The 18,815-nt window shown below is 38.1% G+C and overlaps 1 protein-coding gene across 9 annotated transcripts in view; it reads left to right on the top strand.

The window, feature by feature from the left end:
- Positions 1 to 18,815, top strand: part of ENTREP2 (endosomal transmembrane epsin interactor 2) — a 102,849-nt gene that overhangs the window by 38,106 nt on the left and 45,928 nt on the right. For 7 of the 9 annotated variants that reach the window (XM_054077152.1, XM_054077151.1, XM_054077150.1 and 4 more), the window contains exon 2: positions 3,442 to 3,498. In XM_054077152.1, the coding sequence (XP_053933127.1) occupies positions 3,442 to 3,498 (57 nt within the window). Of the gene's footprint in view, positions 1 to 3,441; positions 3,499 to 13,699; positions 13,837 to 14,872; positions 15,814 to 18,815 lie in introns of those variants that run through there. The other 2 variants (XM_054077156.1, XM_054077153.1) reach the window with 2 other exon arrangements.

Below are 18,815 nucleotides of genomic sequence, written 5' to 3'. Positions count from 1 at the left end.
CAGCTTGCATTTATGATAATGGAATTTTCATATGCATGTTTAAGGTATTCATACTTAAAGTTACTGCATTTCTAATGCTGCAGCAGTCAGCAGTGATGTGTTCTGTTTATTTTTTGCTCAGCACTGTTGTTATAGTCAGCAAGTACTCGTATCTGCAGGAATTCTGATTAAGGAAGCTGGCAAATCTCTATTTTTTGAACATGCTTTTTATTTTGATTATTCTGTGATGGGGAAATTCACTGCAATTCAGCAGATTGAAGTAGGTCCAAGATATTAGATAAATAGGCTATGCAGGCTCTGAAGTAAACCATGTTGTCACAGTTAAGTAGGCACGTTGTTAGAATCATCCAACTCCAATTTACTTTTTATTTAAAGGAGAAAAAAACCTGCACATGTCATTTATATGATGTAGTGATTTTTGAAAAAACATCGAAAGACGTATAGATTGCTGTGTTGAGCTATAGGTATTTAGGAACTAACAGTGGTTTAGTCACTGGTGTAAAAATAACTTTCTTATCTTGTGTCTCTGTTTCATGGCCCTTCACCTTGTGAAAGCAAGTGTGTGTTTTAGACACTGCTTCCACTGAGGTAAGCATTGGATGTTCTGAGCTGTAAGGTCTTTGGGGCATGTACGTTACATACTGTTTTTAAAGTAATTCCTTCTTTTGTTTATAAACCAAATATTTACTGTATTTAATATTGGCATTGTATTTATGAGAGGTGAAAAAATTGAAGAGGAAACAAAATGGTAAGGGTGGTTTATTAGTTTTTTTTAAATATTTTAATTCTATTCTTCTGCGAGACCGAGAAAAATCCCCTTTAGATTTCTGGTTTGATAGTCATTTGGTATATTTTAACAAATAGTGACACGTGATGTTCGCTGTGTGCTTTTTTCGTAATTATGTTGTTGCGTGTAGTGTGCTCTAAAGTGTTGGAGGTGCTTGACATTGGAAATAACGGCATCTGAAAGCAAAGTAAGCTTTGGGGTAACCACAGCAATACGGAGGAATGATGAGGTATGGAAAACTGCATTCGGGATTTTGTTGAGGTGAGCTCTTTGAGTGACGATAATAAAGACACAGGCGGAGCACAGAGTTTCGGTGTGCATATTATCAGTGCATACTGAGAGTTTACCAGCTGGCCTGGCTGTGCTCGACCTTTTGTGTGGTGAGCCAGGAGGACGAGTGCCATGAAGCTCTGCTTTTCAAAACAAAAACACATGTAGCTCTTTCATCCTGCAAGGCCTTTGTAAAGGTCAAACACAGTTGTAGTTCAGCTGAGCAAAAAGGATCAGCTCCCTTCGTCCGTCCTCAGAGATGCACAGTGGCAGAGATACGTCAGACAGGAGGGGGAGAGGTTTAACGGGGAGGCAGCACAGTAAATGAAAGTAAGGGTTTGCCGCTTAAGGGTGGTGGTCTACGATATAGTGACTGTGACATACAACTTGGTGACTGAGAGATACTCACTTAGATATGAGTGTTTTATGTATCAATACATACTCTGGTTTTGGGAGGGAATTTGTTATTTTTCTTGTAGGGTTTTCTTTAATAACTCCACAGTTTCAGCCATGGTGTTTATTTAATTGAGAGCATGTTGCTGTCTCGCCCGCAGTCAGACTAGCCAGCCTTGCCCTTCGGCCGGCTGGAGTGCACTTTCACGTTACAGGACTATCAACCCACAGACAGTTCTCATACAGCAACAAAAAGCTAATGCAGCTGTGTGAGCAAAATTAATTAACTGCAAAACCAAAATTCTCCGCCTTTCCCTGGCTTGGCCAACATCCAGAAGTATGTGTAAGCTGTTGTGTAACTTTTATGCTATAGGAAATGCTTTAGAATACAAACCATGCACTTTTCTGTGTATGGATTACCTGCATAGTCTTTGATATCTACGACCTGATTTTGGTTGACTTTTTAGTTTTGTGTTTCTGCCTTCTCATCTGTTGCATTTATCCTTGGCTTAAAGGCTAATGTTGAAGTTTTACTATGAAACTATGAATTGTTCTTATTTTAATGGCATAACTGCTAAAGACAATATCAAAAGGTGCATTTTCCAACATGCTGCCTTCCTGAATAATGCTTTCAACGACTGCAGTAGCTGTGGGATATTATCAGATTGTGAGTTATGTTTGAAACGTACTCACAGCGTGAGTGGCCACAGACTATAGACGGAGCAAAAGCTTCAGCTGGGCACTCCACAACCCAGCAGCTTTCTACTGCGCTCACACTACGTCAGTCGACAGACTGTTTTCTGCCTGGTTCCCAGTACAATGTACATTGACTCTGTAGTGACTAGATGTAGATGCATTTTTAATTGCTATGCTCAACTGGTATTATAGCTAAAAGATCATTAGTAAAGCATGACATAGGGGGAATGGTGACTTTCTGGCATTTGAATTTTAACCAGCCTTGAATACAGTTTCATGGAAGGGGGTATTCATTAGCTTCTGGGCTTCCTCCCTTTTGAATATCAAAGGTTTGTAGAAAGCGGTAGTGATATTGGAACTTATTATAAGCAATCACAGGAGGATTTCATAGTGATTTTATCGGGCTAGCTAAATTTATGAGTTACTGTTAGACAAATACTTTACACAGCTGAGGTGGAAAAATGACACTGCAGACACAGGAAATAAATAACATCGTGGAGTTGGTTTTCTGCATTTTACTTGCATTCTAACTTATCTTTTTTTTTTAATTAAATGTTCTAATTAAGTGGTTCCTCCTTACCCTTTTTCCCACTGTGGTGTCAATATTACTCACTCCATTGCTGTATTGTCTCTCTAGTCCTACCTGTATGTAAAATTTAGGACATCTCAAGTGTGGCTTGCATGTTATTAAAGAGCACCTAAGATCAGCTTCAGTGTATCAAAGTCTGATTTCTGCTTGCTTTTGGCTTGAACTGGAGGGGGTGATGTATCTGTGTGCTAAATATAGGTTTTAAATAAGTGTATGTGGGCTTTTTCAAACATAAGATCAAGTAGTGTGGTTGTGTGGGTGGCTGGATGGAACAAAACAAAAAAAACCCCTTTTGATAATTTAACTGGATGCCCTGGCTGATATATTTACTCCCCTTTTTGTGACATAATTTTTTATAATGCTAGGAGATGACAAGAAAATTTACCCTAACCGTTTGTTCTCCTTTAGTGTTGATAACATTTGAGACTCGGAGAGATGTTTGAAGACCTGTTGTGATCTGATCAGAACTAATTAGATCTGGCAGCTGGGTTGAAGTTTGTTTTAATAACAGCTTAGTAGTACTTCTGTTTATTTTTTAAATGAGAATAAAATGAAAACATTATCTTTCTGGCAGCTGGTTTATAGCTCTCCAGAAATACACATCATGACTGTGTGTGAAGCCTCATCTTAATACTTACTACTTTACTTCTTATGACACTGGTCTAAACCCCATGTCTCTTTGGTGACTCTGGTGTCTTTATTCCAGGTGCTGCTGTCAGGATTGATTGGTGTTGTCTCATGGAAGAGGCCCCTTTCACTTGTGGTGAGTCGCAGTGTGGCTTTAATCGTGTTGTACAGACTTTAGATAAGTGACTAGAGGGTTCTATGGCAGTAACTCCCAGTGGTTTTGTCTTAATGTAGAAGCCTAATAGCCTCTGGGAATTATTTTCCAGTGCTGGTATGTATCCAAATATTTATAAACACTTAGTACACAAATTTTGGGGACTTTGAAGTTGTATTACATAAATGATCAAGGTGACTAATATTTTTTTTCCTCTCTGCGCTTACGTCTTGGAGAGTGATGATGTTCATTATGTGTAAAACAATACAGATATCTACTGCCCCTTCCTTGCCATTGTTACAGTCTGTCTCTCTTTTTAAAAGTGTCAGCATATGGTTTAGTAATTTAAATATGAGAACTAATAAGCGTTTTGAAAAATATGTATGTTTAAAGAAAGGCAAAAATCATACTGTAGTTGATGTTGTGAAATTAAAAATGGCTGAAAATAATGAGTATTTTTGCATGGTAGATACACTCAATACCGCAATGTGGCTTGGATTAATACATATTCATGAACTATGTTATAGTTGTCAATAATTTGTTTGTTAATATATTTTAAAAAATAATATGAACTTAGAAACGTGCTTAGGCTGTCACTGAAAAGACTGTTGGTCTGCATTTACCTTTGTGTTTAACTTAATGCCTAAAATTGCACCGCAGAGAAATCTCTTTAATCGATTGTTTAGATGGCAAAAAAAGCATATTCCAGATTAGTAGCTGCTGTTTTGTCTGCAAAACAGTTTTCAGCTACATTATATATTCTGTCATGAGATTCATGTAGTTACTTAGTAATGAAAGGTAATTTATGCTTTGTATATGCATGCTAATAGAGATTCAATTAACCTATTAACACAAAGCAATATTAGATTGAAATGAATCATGCTAAGAAGATGAGATGCTGTGTCAGTGATGATGTATTAGCAGTTAAATGTTGCTTTTGAATACACATGCCTTTGTAACGCAGTAACATGTGTAACTCTAACATCATTAATACTCAACACTAGTTCCAAGAAAAAGCAACGTAAATGGAAAGTAAGAAGTGGAAAGAGCTTTATTAATAACAATAAGCCTATTTAGAACTTCAGGTAGATCTTTCAGTATTATGAACTAAAAGCATTAGTGTTAGAGTTTCTGATGTTTTTTTCCTTTCCCTTTCCATATTAAGTCTTCGTTGTTATTAAAGAAAGGGCAGATATTGATTTACTGGTTGGTGCTCTTACCAAGTGATGAACTCTAGGTGTTGTAGAAAGCTGCCTGATGGCAAGATAAATGTGCCCAAAATGAGGTAAAAAAATCTGCTCAGTGTTGTCAAATAGCTTGAATACGTGTTTTTATTCCAATATGCTTCATTTTACCTATGGGCTTTATTAGTAATAATTCTTCGCCTGGTACCTGGCAGTACTGCCTCTTTGAATAAAAATGTAATAGTCTTACTAGAAATACTTCAAAAGAAAAGTTCTTCTGCCTGTGAAGGAATCATGAAAGTGTGTGTTTGCTAGCCAAATGTCTTTCCATTTTCATTTCTGTATCACACTTGGTGGTGGCATAATAATCACCTGGAGGAACAGGGGGCAGGGAAGATGTTATTTGCTGCTATGCAGTAGCCAGTGCTGCTGGTTTTGTAATTGTAATGTCTGCTTAGTGTCTGGTTTTCCTTGTTGAATTGTAAATACCTCTTAGCAGTTGGAAGCCACGTGCACAGAATGACTGTGTGCTCTGATTAAGTAATTAATACTGTAGAACTTTACAGTATCATCGCACAAAGTGCCATCAACATGCTAATGAATTTTATTTCATTTGCTTATATAATGCATATGCAAAATACATATAGCCAATAAATACCTTTTAACCTCATTTATGATATTATAAACAACTATATGATTGATTACAATATGCATGTGTTTTTGTTGCAATGTGTTACAGAATCTAGCATTGCAAAGAGTGATAATGAAAAGATAGCTTTATTTTTGAAGCCATAAAAAAAATTTTGTAAAATTTTACTATGCATCGTCTGTGACATTCTGAAAACTGGTGAAACTGGTAATATTTTAAGGTGCAAGTTTCCTGCCCGTTTTGGATTGTGACTAGCAAAGAGCTGGTGACACACTAGTGTTTTGGCTGTTACTGAGCAGTACTTGCACTGTGTCAGGGCTTTCTGTTTCTCCCACTGCATCCCTTGCTTTGGTTTTTTTCTGTCCTCTTTCCTTTGCGTATTAAACTATCTCGACCCACAAGCTTTTTTTCACATTTGCTCTTCCACTTCTCTTCCCATCCTACTGCAGGGGGATGAGCAAGAGGCTGTGTGGTGCTGAGCTGCTGGCCAGGGTCAGCCCCTCACCCCGCTGATTCTGCTTTGCACTATATTCGTGCAATTTTTTTTACAGATGCAGGGTATTTACTTTGATGATTTATTATGTTCTGCAGGCAAAAAGTTGAAGAAACAATAAACACAAATAGTTTATCAACTGTTAACTTCTGACTCTATCTTACCATAAATGTGTCATGAAGTATTGGTGTAGAAATGAGTGGGTGGCATGATTTAACACCTTGGAACCAGTCAAAACTGAGTTGTGTGTTTCCAAGACATTAACATAAGCGATGTTTTGTGTTATACCTTCAGTAGAAGGTTTACAAATGTGTATGCACTAAGGAAACTTGACTGTGAAGTTAATGTGCAGAGATTTAATTACACTTAAAAGCTCTTGTGCCTGAGTGTCTTTGCATAGCTTAATTATCCTTCGGGATTTGCCAGATTTTGTTAGTTTATCTGAACTTTATTGGTCACCGCCTAGCCACCAGTTGCTTATGTTGCTAAAATGCTTTAGATACTCAAAGGATTGGTGTCCGTTGTCAAACTAGTATTTACATTTACCGGAGCAGACACCTGGGCAAATGAGAGCCTTAAATTATTTGTGCATTAATGTGGAACAGTATTTTCCCTATAATTCAGATGTTTCCTCATTAAGCTTTCTGTGTTATTAATTACGAATTCTCAGAGAATTTGTCGTGCTTTGGGGAAATCTTTTAAGAGTCCCTTCTTTGGAAACTAAGTACTGTTTGTGTCGGTACCACTGCTTAAGGTTAAAATGGTGTGTTAAAATAGGAATTTATTTCCTCATAGTTTATGGAAGTGTCTGAAAATTGGGAGAGATCTTGTGTAGCTCCTGAGGTTGAATTACCTTATACAAAACTTTAAACTGTGCAGTGAGATTATTTTTCTGTTACAGTCTATGGTAATTGCAAATCTGTTTGTGCTAAGGAGATTAATTCAGCCTCTGAATTGAGTAGAAAGCTTCTCTGTTGCCATCTGGCATTTGGGTGATCCCAGAAAAATATTTTTACATTTCTAACAGAAAGCTTTTACAATAAAGGGATGGATTTATTATTTTTTCCAAGGGGCAGAAGCACGGATTTTTAATGTCTGTGAATGTCAGTGAACACAACACGATACTTCACTAATAAGTGATCTGGATTACTCAGAACGGTTGTTTAAAAGCATTTCCTATGAAATGTGCATTCCAGATACAGTTCCATGCATTAGTGAGTATGCAAATCTGTTACCTTTAGTAACTAGACTAGGCATAAAGGCTCAAAAATCTCATCTGTACCTTTGTTTCTCAGAACGTTTTCTGTTTTCTTTCTTTCGGCTTTAATGGAAGGAGGCACTTGGTTTCAGTTCATTATCCCTTCAAATGAACCATTATTTCATGCTGGGTTTTTTTCCTTTTTCCTTTTCCTTGTTTTTTTTTTTTTTTTTTGATAGGCAGATAGGATTTTCATCTTTTAAGAAAAATAAGAGGAGTCCTCCTAGATAGCAGCAGTTCAGCCTGCACATCAGGCCCAAGGAAGAACTGCTGTGCAAGGTCTCAGGCTGCACCCAGGGTAAGAATCAGTCAAATACTAAACTGACTTTGTTAGAAAATATTAATCTTGGGCCAGCTTGCTAGTTGGTTGCAAAATGAACTGTTTTCTCTCTAGATGTCCTGTGAAAAGTTCGAACTATGTGAATATCAGGTCAGTTTCTTTTTTTCCATAAAAAAAGCAGTAGAAAATGATTGATGCCTGTTGTAGAAAAAGAAATTACTGATAATTTTAAATAAATACTCCCAGGTATACACTTGCCACACAAGATGCATGGGTATGCAAAACTGGCCCAAATGTTTCCTCACTGGTTATCTGCTGTCGCTAGATATCATTGCTGAGTATAAAAGAAACAAATAACCGCCAGGGAACTGATGATACATAAAATGTATAGAAATATAAGTCAATTTTCTGTACTATTGTCAGTGATGTGGGATGTTGACATCTTAACCTGAAGTCCTAGAGTAATGTAAGTGAAGAAACATTTATTTCTTAAACTCTGGTAAGAGAAGTTTCAGCTTCCTTTCAGATTAAATCCGATTTAAATTTTGGAATTAAAACAAACAAACAAAAATTCATCAGCAACCCCAGCAGAGATTTGATTTTGGCAGCTGGAATAAATAGGTAATCCGTGTAATGGAGAGTTAATTCTTGCATAAATGGATTGAGACTTTAAGAGAAAAAGAAGCTAAAAAATGCACACCTTGGGAGAATGGCAGAGTCTAAAGGCATCCATCATCTTGTATGCCGTTGTTGACTTTGATATCTGTGTGAGGTTGAGATGAGATGCAAAACATCATTCTGCTTTAACGTACACCTTGATCACTCTACGGTATCATTTTAGCATGCGTATGCTTTGAATTCATTGATTGAGGTATTCATTAGGAAGCCTGCTATCAGACAAACGGCCTCATTTGAGGCTGAAGCATTAGTTTAAAGGTTAACAAAACACTGGGTAAATGCAACTACATCCTACAGACCAGAGTTAGTTGTGTAAAGCTTCTAATAAACTCTGGGCTATAGTTGAATGCTGAGTATTGCTTGCTTTCAAAAAAAACTTGGAAAGCTGGAATCGATTCTACTTGCAAACCAGTCCAGTGCTGGTTCACGAAGTAGCTTTTCTAGTAAAAAGCTGTAGGTTTTGCTCATGGAAGGTGTGGACTAGTGTGAACCCAGGCTTTGAAACTGAGAGCAGAGTGTTTTCCTTTGTCCTCTTTTCTAGAAGCAAAGAAGAAAAATAAACAAATTCAGAGGAGTTGAATGCTAAATCGTGGGGAAGAGAAAAATGGAGGACTAGAACAGGAAAAAGGAACTAAAATGTGAGTCTGGCAACATGAGGGAAACCGGGATCAAAAGTTGATCAAAAACACCTTTACAGGCAGAGAGGAGTGCTAATAAAATAAAAGCACGTCAGTAAGCAATCACACAATGGCATCTCTGGTTTTTCAGTGTTATTTTTAAACACAGTGCCATAGGCACCAGAACTAATTAATCCTGACTTGTAGTTGATTTGTACCTTGGGTTTGAATTACTTTGGTGAATACGGGCTGTATATAACCTTGTCCTATATTTGGGACAGAGTTAAGTTTTCTTTGTCTCATCCATTCCTCTTCTTTCCACTCAGGGCTAGGTGTGTAAAGTGCTACCATGGCTGTAGTGCTCTGGTGACCAAGCTAGATATGGTTTAGTGGCAGATAGGAATGGTTGGACTCCATGATCTCAGAGGTCTTTTCCAACCTGGTGATTCTATGATTCTAACTGTCTCTGCGTACTACTGCAGCATCACTGTGGTTATACCAAGGCTCTGTGGGACAGTATTTAAAACTGTATTTATTGATAAGCACATTCCAGGTTACATCAATTTGAAAGTGGATTTAAAATATATTTTGGTTTTGAGCAACCTGATGCAGTGGGAGGTGTCCCTGCCCACAGCAGGGGGTGGAACGAGATGGGCTTTAAGGTCCCTTTCAACCCAAACCATTCTATGATTCTTTCAAAGCTGCTTCTGTGTGTTAGTCATTCCAAGCAAATTTTCAGAGTAGTTAAACCTGAATGATTTTGTATGGTGGGGTGTTTTTTTCCTTCTTTTTTTTTTTTAATAAGTTATTTTTCCTTATTTCAAAGACTGACCCAATTTGCCACCAAACAAGGCTAGTGACTGTCAGATTCTGGGACCTTGTCAGTCGGCCAGTAACTGTCTTTCTTTCATTCCTGCTCCTTCCTTATTCACTTCCAAAGGTGCATGCTTCTTTCCTGCTCTGGTTCTAGTGACTGTGCCAATGGTCTGTAGAAGAGTTCTTGAAAGAAATATGAGCACTTGCCATTTATCTGGCTACGTTCCAGCATCCTATGTGAAATCCATGGCAGAAGCCATGGACCTGTTTTATATCTTCTCATGTCAAATTTGGGTCAGTAAGTGTTCAGATGCTCCAGGGAGGGCATTTTTAATTTACTGAATGCTGGTTTTGGTCTGGAGACTTCAGTGAAAAGAGCAGCTGAAAAGGAATAGGAGAGAGTAGAAACAGAACTGCAACTGAACAGGTCTGTTGTAGGCATCTTTAGCCACATCCTGATTGAGCCATTCCCCCAACACCTGCTTGTTGATGTTTCGCTTTCTGTTCTTTCCTCAGCTTCTGGCAGCAGTTGAAGTTTGAGTAGTAGCAGGACAACCGCAGTGTTTGCTCTTTCCATTTCACTAGGGTATTTTTATGCTCTATGTGTAAATTTTCACTTCCAAACACTTGAAGAAATAACCAACTGTATGAGAAACAAATGGGGATTGCTTAGGGTTTTGTTACATAAATCACTTTGATGAAAAACATAACTAGGTAAAAATTATAAATATTTCATATAACTATGCTGTATTTAGCAACTACTTTTGGGCTGTATTTTGTTGGGTTTGGTTTTGTTTTTCTTTGAAGACTCAAATGATTGTGTTTTACTAGAAAACTTCTCAGAAAGTGGATTTCAAAGATATCTGTAAAAGATGCATGTAATTTTAGATGCGAGTATGCAGGACCGTGCCCTAGTGATGTTTGCACAACTGTTCAGAAAACAGAAGTTATCTGATCAACCACAATTGCACTGTCTTGCTTGAAATTTGATACTGGTTATCAGTCTGTGGAAATTAATAGCATTCAGTATTTTATTTATTATGCATTAACACAATGAGATAAGTTATGCTTTCTCTCTTTAGCAGTGCAGTTAGTTTCATTCTTAGGCTTAAGTGCTACAATCTCTGCCATTTCTGGCTTCAGCCTTTCCTGATGGCCTTCTAAGGCCTTTGCTGCTATGCATGGAGCATAAATGGGATTTTCTCCTAGGCAGGGAGTAGCTTTGAGTGGCTAGAAAGTAGTCTGTCAAATATTGTCAGTTTTCCTATCTGAATCCTCTTGACAGGTGTCTGTGCCTTAAATCTGAGGCTTCTGATGTTTGAGGTTTTTTTTTTGTTGGTTGTTTGGGTTTTGGTTTTTTTCCTTTATTTCTGCTATGGACCTTTTCTGAACCTTTATTAGTTTGGAACACTGTTATTGTCATTTCGTCTTAAGCTCTTGGTCTTGTATTTCTCCAGTCTTTCTCTCTGTTGCCAAGTGTAAATATTGCACTTTAGTGCAGCTTATGGTTGCCAGAAAGAAGAGCTTTCACCGTGTGTGCACGTGTGTGTGTGAAACAGGGAAGGCAGAGCCTGGCTGGAATGTCCACCCGTGTCCCATACCCTCAGAAATGTTTTCCCAGTGTACAAACTCCTGGTTTAGATTGTGAATTAATGACTCTTTTTGGATTGAGTAGCGGAGGTTGGAAAATGTTGTCTTCAGAATTTGTAGTTAGAGTGTATGTAAACTCCGGTTACATTCCTGTCCCAGATTGCATTGTGCATGTAGATCAACATTTAGATGTTTAACAGTGTGCTGCCTCTCAACTTGCAGAAAAAACAACCCCCAGAGCGATTTTATTAGAATATACCTGAAAGAAGAAGAAGAAAAAAAAAATACAGAATGACCCAGTAAAGCTGTGAACTGGGAGAGAAAGAAACATTCGAGGTGAAAACAGAGGAAGTGAATCAAAGATGTCTTCATAAAGGGGGAGAGAAGGTGTCACAGAGTGAAGCATCTATTTAGAATGAGCACTCTATATCCACTTTTACAGCTTAACTCTTCTTGCAGCAATTTCTTGCCTGGATGTGTCTGTCTGCATCTCGCTGTTACCCTTTCTACAAAGGCTGCCTGGTCCTGGTCGGAGCTGCCACCAGCTGTCACCTGTCACAGAATCTGGGCTCCTCTGCTGAGCATCCATCTGCTAATTAGTTATCCCCAGGGGTAACATTTTGGAAGACCACAAGCAGCTCTTCCCGAAGAGCAGGCAGAGCCTGCTGGGGCATGACTTTTGCCCTTTCCAAACAAGCACGTCTTAATCACCTTTAAACAGATCCTTCTCCTGGCAGCTGCTCCCATCGCTGGTGTTGTCGTGTTGCCATGGCAGCAGTTAGTGCTAGCACAGTACCCCGCAACAGCAGACTGTCACCGTTCCAGTATCCTTGCTGCTGCTTGCAGTCAGGAGTGTGGCTTGGGTGCTACATTTGCCTCTTTTCAGTCCATCAGTAATTCCCCTGTTCTCACACCCTTTCTAAATATATCTGCTAGTGCTTCTTCCGTCTCATGTGCTTCTTCTTTTAGAAAGGCAGGCTGCATCCCATCTGGTCCCGGAGGCTTTGGCAGCCTTCGTAGAGTCTCATTTCTCCAACTCTTTTATTGGTACAAGTCTGCTTCCCTCTGCATTTCTTCTTCCTCCTTGGTAAATTAATCTTGGTTTCTGACGACTGCCTCGGTTCCTTTGTAAACACTGAGGAAAATAAGTTATTTTTGTTTAGGGGTGTCTGTGTCTTTCAGTAAGGTGTGCTTAGTTCATTTGTTAGAAGTTTACAGTCATCTTTATTGTTCAGTTTTTGTTTATGTCCTGGAAATGTCATGTCATTTACCTTTGCTTGAATAAGTAACATTCCTTTCAGTCCTAAATATTTTTTTCTATGTTATGGATATTTAAGTCCCTTGCCTGTTCTTAATTTTACCATGTGTAGCCTCTGACCATAAAGCCATAAGGAATAAAAGAATTAAATACCTTGGACCTTGAGACTGTTGGTTATAACTTTGTATCTTAGGCATGACTATGCTTAAATGCATTTCACAGGATGAATAAGAAATGAAAAGCATTTCAAAGACCAGATAGAAGTATAGAAATGTTAAAAGACTAAGAAATTAACCACTCAGTTTACAAAATTATACCTTCACAAAAAGGAACGGATCTAATTGTTAATGTGTATTTTATAAAGCGTTTAGGATGTGCAGCAAGAGCATGTTGTTTACTTTCTTGTGTGATAGCTCATGACTATTTGCAAAAGCTATAAAGATATACTCTAGCTGCTTATTTTGCATTCATGTTATAGTCTGTATAGTCTTATCAGCTTTCTGTGTATGTAGGGATTTGATTTTTAATATAAATGAGTGACAACTGTCAGGAATACGGAAGAAAATGTTCATGCTTTCTGATGTAGCACTAGAAAAGGTGGAAATGGGGGATAGTATATGTTAATCTGCTCTATGAACAAGAATATGTGCAAGTAGAGAATCAGTATTTGCGTTTCATTGGAAAAAACCCAAAATATTTGCTTCTTGTTAACAGCTTTATTTGCAATAGAAAAACATATGCTGTTTTTCTCAGGTAGTAGAGAAAACTGCAAAAATCTGACTACCTTTTGCTAGAGTGCTCCTTGCACATACACATTGATACAGCGATATGAAGAACCTTTATAGAATGGCTCAAGACAGTGTATATTTTCTCTAATGCTACAGCAGCAGAAGAATTAGGGATACATAATACAAGCAGGCTCCTGGCCCTCTCCCTTTTCTTGTTCCCCCTACCCTGATTAATTTTCACTTGCATACGGACAGAATGGAGGAGCAGAAACCCTGATATGCACAGGGATAAAGAAAGGTGTAAGTGCACTGACACAGACAGACGCAGAAACACCACTGCAGTGCAGTGTGCTGCAGGGACTGTGGGGAGGGGAGGGAAGGAAGGGGCTTGGGTAGATGGTGCCCAGGGAGCAGCTGGGAGTGTTGTAGGCAGTAGCAAACAGTGCTGCCTCCTGTAATCAACACGAGAGCCATTCCCTCTGTTAGGGTTTGCAGAGCGAAACTCATTGCTGAGAGCTTACCTTGGGAAGGTGAGAAACCCCCTTGTGTTGGACAGGCCACTCCTGGGTTCTGGAGAGCTGGAATGATCCTAGTGTGACAGTGGAGAAATGAGAACTCGTTCTGCACGCACTGCTGAGTCACATAGGAAAGGAAGCCTGGGAGGGAGAGCTGGCAGCTCGGCGGATCTTGGTCTGTGTAGACCGGCCCTCTGCTCATGAAGTCTTTTTTAACGTTCACCAGCTTTTAATTGAACTGTTCTTCAGAACAGGTAAATAGAAATACATTGTTCATGTTATCTCTCACGGTCTCCCAGTACAGATTTCTTTTTTCGTTGTAAAAAGTATATGTTAGAACAACATAAAAAACTAAATTCTGCTTCTAATCTAGGAAAATAAAATTATTATATGGTGTGTTGGTTTTGTCCATATATGTAGAGGCAAAAGTGCTGAGTGTGTGTGTTTTTCATCCTCTGATTTGGATAACTGGAGTAAAGCCACAGCTGTTTGGTGTCGCTTGAGCTGGCCAGTTGGAAAGTAGTACTTAAACTTTGTATTTTAAGGTAGAATGGTGAGAAAATGGTAACTTCAGAAATTTATTTTAAACAAGATGAATTGCATTTGAAATGTTTTTATTTAAAAGTAGAAGAAATATTTGCCTAAACTGATAGAAGCTATTTTGCGAGGCTGATGGGGATGGATACCTCATGTACAATCAAAACTCATATAATTTCAGTTTTGTTTGTGCAACAGATGGAAGGAAATGCACTGTTATCCAAAGAGAATCTAATTATCCTGTGCTTGTTGAAGAAAAATACTTTGATTTCAGTGGGATTTGTTTGCCAGGTGAATCACAGTTCAGATCCTGAGCTAGACATGCCTGTGATCAAATGTTTGTGTTTCATTGCAAAAGATGCTGTAGAATCTATCACAACGTTGTGGATTCAGTTCTACCTCGGATACACGAGTGAAAGTCTTCAAAATTTTAATTTCAGGTGTTGTTGGATCTCTGTCAAATTATTCTTGTGAGTTTTCCAAGGAGATGTGTGTGCATTTTTCCTTTAAACAGCCAGAACTGTAATGAGGTCACATCAGAGTCAGATTTGGAAAACTGGCTGTCCCCATTGAAGCCGTGCCTCGCAGTGTCTGCTCCTGAGAATGCACTGCTGATGCCGTGTCACCGTCACAGCCCGCTGACCCTGCTTACCTGACAGAAACCATCTTCCTCAATGACGCAAGTAAAAGTATTCTGGTGTGACAGCTTTCAGACACACCACGCAATTGTTCGTAAATAAGAATAACCGCATACGAGTAGTTAATTGCTACTAATGTTTTGGGAAAGACAGATGCAAAATATCTGTGTATCTGACCTTTACAACCTGCGTCTCTCTAATTATGCTTCTGCCAGGGAGGGCTGCTCGCGTTGCCTTCTGATGCCTGTCCTTGTCACCAGGACAACATGAGCTCTTATTTCCTCAGGGTATTCTGCTACAGATGTTATAGAAGGTTAATTTATATGGAGTAGCATTTCACCGACACTTCCACGGGGGTGAATCCTTCCAGCAATATGACACTTGCCCAAAGTAATATATTATCTGTGTGGAGGACCCTATTAATGCAGTTGCTATGGTGGTATAAGTTCAGTTTTATGTATTTGTTTTCAAGTTACCAGACTACTTACTTCTTTGTCATTTTTCAAGCATGTCAGATTGACTACATTTTGTGTGGCATTAAAATAGCTTAGTGTTGTTTGCATTCTTTCTTCTTCAAAATAGTATTCCATTTTACATTTCACATGCCTGGATTTTATTATTCAGTGAAGCGCTGATGTATAAATGGAAGTGTCAGTGATTAAAGATAATATAAACTACTATATTGTCAGAAGGACTACTGTTGACTGTCTGCACATATAGTAAAGATTATCTGATTAGTTTTGTTGCAGTATTAACTGCAGATCATGAAAGATTCTTTCGAGTGCTTACTTTCATGCAGCACACTTTGTATGAGTTTCTGTAGTGTAGCAGCTGTTACTCCCCCTTGCCCTTTTAATAGGTTATTTGACAACACTTTAACTTGTTCTCTGCTGTGACAATAATTACCAGCAAACTTTGCTTTCTTAAAATGTCCGTGGGAAGTGTGTTGCATTACTTCAGTGCTTCAAGAGATAGATGGAATTTTATCCACAAAAAAGTAAAGCTCCTCTTGTTCATCTTTTATATAGTAGCAGCCTGTCGGCCACCGACATTAAGGTCAGTATAAAATGCATTTTTTAAAATGAGTGAATGGGAAAAGTATGTAGTCTGGTTTAAGTTTTAGAAATATTTAATAGTGTAACACCATATAGTGTATATATGATATGTAGGATGCAATAGTATAATTTATATTTATAACATCATTTGTTATTTTATATTTCTGTACTTAGTGTATTTGTATATTTATTATAAGCCCTGAAAGTCTGGATGCTTTTGTAGTGAGGGTTAAGATGCAGAATCCTAGAGAACTGGAGGGAACCATTTCAGCATGTAAATGCTGTGGGGAAAAGTGATGCGTTTGTCACGCACAGCACAGATGGACCCAATCAGACACTTTGTAGGCTCAGGATTTCTAGCAGACACACAAAATCTATTCAGTTCAGGAACCTTTGGTGCAAAGGTAAGTGTTTTGCTATGAATTTGCTGAAAGATGTGGCAGTGCCTTGGTCTGATAGCTGTTCATCCTCCCGTGGCAAATGGATGCTGGAGCAGCGCGGGGGGTTTCAGGGCTCCCTTTTGGAAAGCATCCTGGTGCAGTGCGGCTGCAAAATCCTTTTACCTTTTGCTTTGTCAGAATTTCTTCACCTGTTGCAACAGTCAGCACCTTAGCAAAGAATGGACAAATAGAAGCAAATAGTGTACAGAGACAAGGTCACGTTTTGGATTCCAGGGTTCTTGGAAAGCTTGGGAAGCATTGCCAAATCCTTAACTTTATTATGATTGGTTTCACATACTACACAATGATACAGGAGGAAACTAAATTACTGCTACTAGTGTTTAAATCAGTGTTAGTCTTTGTGATGCAAACCCTACTAGAAACACATGGGCCACGTTTTGTTGTGCATTGTGATGTTGTCAACAGCTTCGGAGAATTATTCTGAAGATACGACTTGCTGACTCTTGATTGAAGCTGATTGCTCTAACAATAAATAAAATAGAGTAGGAAAGAGGCAAACTACACCAAATAGCATTTATTATAATCTCTAATAGCGTGTTTTTGGAAGTTCTAGTTAGGCTTTTCCACAGAAATTTTTTATAAAGAAATACAGAAATGAACAAACAACCAAGCAGCTAATAAGAAATTGGTCAACTTAGAGTATTTGTTTGAATGAAAACAAGTTAATAGAACTGTAACATGGTCAATAAAATCACATGCACCAAGTTTGATTTTAGAAGTTTTCATCTGAAACAGTTCGCTTTGAAATTAGATGTAGTTGCATGCATTTCAATGTTTATACCGAGGTTTAACTTTCTCTTGCAAAGTTAAATAGACTCATTAGACCAAGTCAAAAGAAATCTTATCTGCAGGAAGTGTGATTTAATTTAATAATAACTAGAATGGAATGTTTTTACATACTCTAGGATTAAACAGAATGTAATTTATTATTCTTAACATGAAAGCATTAAAATTTTTAACCTGATGCTGTGCCACACAGCAGGAAATATTTCTGCTTATTCAATGTAGAACTTCGATTTAGACCTAGAGAAAATATTATTGTTCAAGCCTTTATTTCAATTTACCATACCCAGCCCAGCTTAGGTGTTGCCTCATCGGCAACATTGAGAAGTGAGACATAAAATAGCAAAACTGGGAAGATGAATGCAAAAGAGAACATTGGTGTTTGATACGTGATTGGGGGGCTGTCACTTTCAAATTCAGTTTCTGTACAGAACGTGAGACAGACCCACAGAGAAGAGCAGGAATTGTAAGAGCCTGTTACACCATTTTGACAAAGCGCGGGATCCTTCTCTCTTCTCTTTGCCTCTGACAACAGATGACTTTGGAAACACCAATAGAAGCTTCATCATTAATGAATGCCGATGTGGAGAAAGTACTGTAAAGACTGATGAACTTGATATGGGTTATAAACTTTGTTGTCTGCTGTGATGCTTAGAAAAATATGAAGCTGTCACCTGCAATCTGTAACACAACCTCTGTCGTTGGTTACTAATGTGGAGATTATGGAGGGGCTCTGGTTTTGGAAATAGTGCTTGTGGTAGCTTTCAAAAAGTGTTTCAGGCCCTTCTTTTCCTGAAAGTTCGTGAGTAATGAAAGGCATTTGGAGCAGAGCTGGTACAGAAAGTTCTTTCGGCACAGGAGACTTTTCTTTGAGCTTTCAGAACTCTGTAGACTTCATTAGCTGAGAAAGGACCTTTGAGCAGCAAGTGCAGCATCGGTTCTGCCAGGGATTAATGAGGGAACAACTGAATAAATGAGGGAAGTGTTTTAAGCATGAAGAATTAACTACTCTTCAGTGTTGTAGCAGTAAAGCTAAAAAGGGGGTTTGGTTTAATGCTTTACACAGTTCTGATGACTCTATATGGAAATTATATGTAAGCAAAGGACTGGATTTAATCAGCCTTGGCATTACACCATGTATTTTTCATTTCCTGTGAGCCTACCAAAGTCAATGAACATAAAGGATATTTGCCTTTTGTTACTGTGGTGGATTCTGAACTGGCTGAATTTCTAAATGCAAACTGTACTTGTTGGAGAAAAGGTGTCTAATGTTTACTTTTTTTTTTTTACTCAAATTTTGATGTCCATTTGCACACCTGGCAGTATACTCCTTTCTGTAAGGCCACCAGGACTTCTTTGAAGGTGTGATTTTTTTGGTAATGTGCCTGTGGTTCAAAAAAGGAATATGATATAGCAAATAATGTGGATTTACTCCAGGAAAATTTGCAGTACAAGTTCAGCAACTGAAATGTGAGCAACATGGAAAAAATAAAGAAAAGAAATAGTGAATCAAAAGAAATACCCTAATTTTGGTAGAAATTCCCTTATCTGTTCAAATTAACTTGCATTTAAAGAGCTAGAACAAGTATGCTAAAAATAATGTTTAATATGTTAGAAAGCTTCATGTTTTAGCAACTATCACACTACAAAGTATATTATTTTTTGGTGATGATAGCAAAAATAAGTACGTAAAGCTCTTGGGTTACAATGATTAAAAATACAAAATTAAGAAATAATAAAATGAGGTGATATATAAATA

The sequence above is a fragment of the Cuculus canorus genome, chromosome 12 (genome assembly GCF_017976375.1).
Source record: "Cuculus canorus isolate bCucCan1 chromosome 12, bCucCan1.pri, whole genome shotgun sequence".
NCBI lineage: Eukaryota > Metazoa > Chordata > Aves > Cuculiformes > Cuculidae > Cuculus > Cuculus canorus.
Note: the sequence above shows the minus strand (reverse complement) of the source record. Positions and strands in the feature narration are given on the sequence as shown.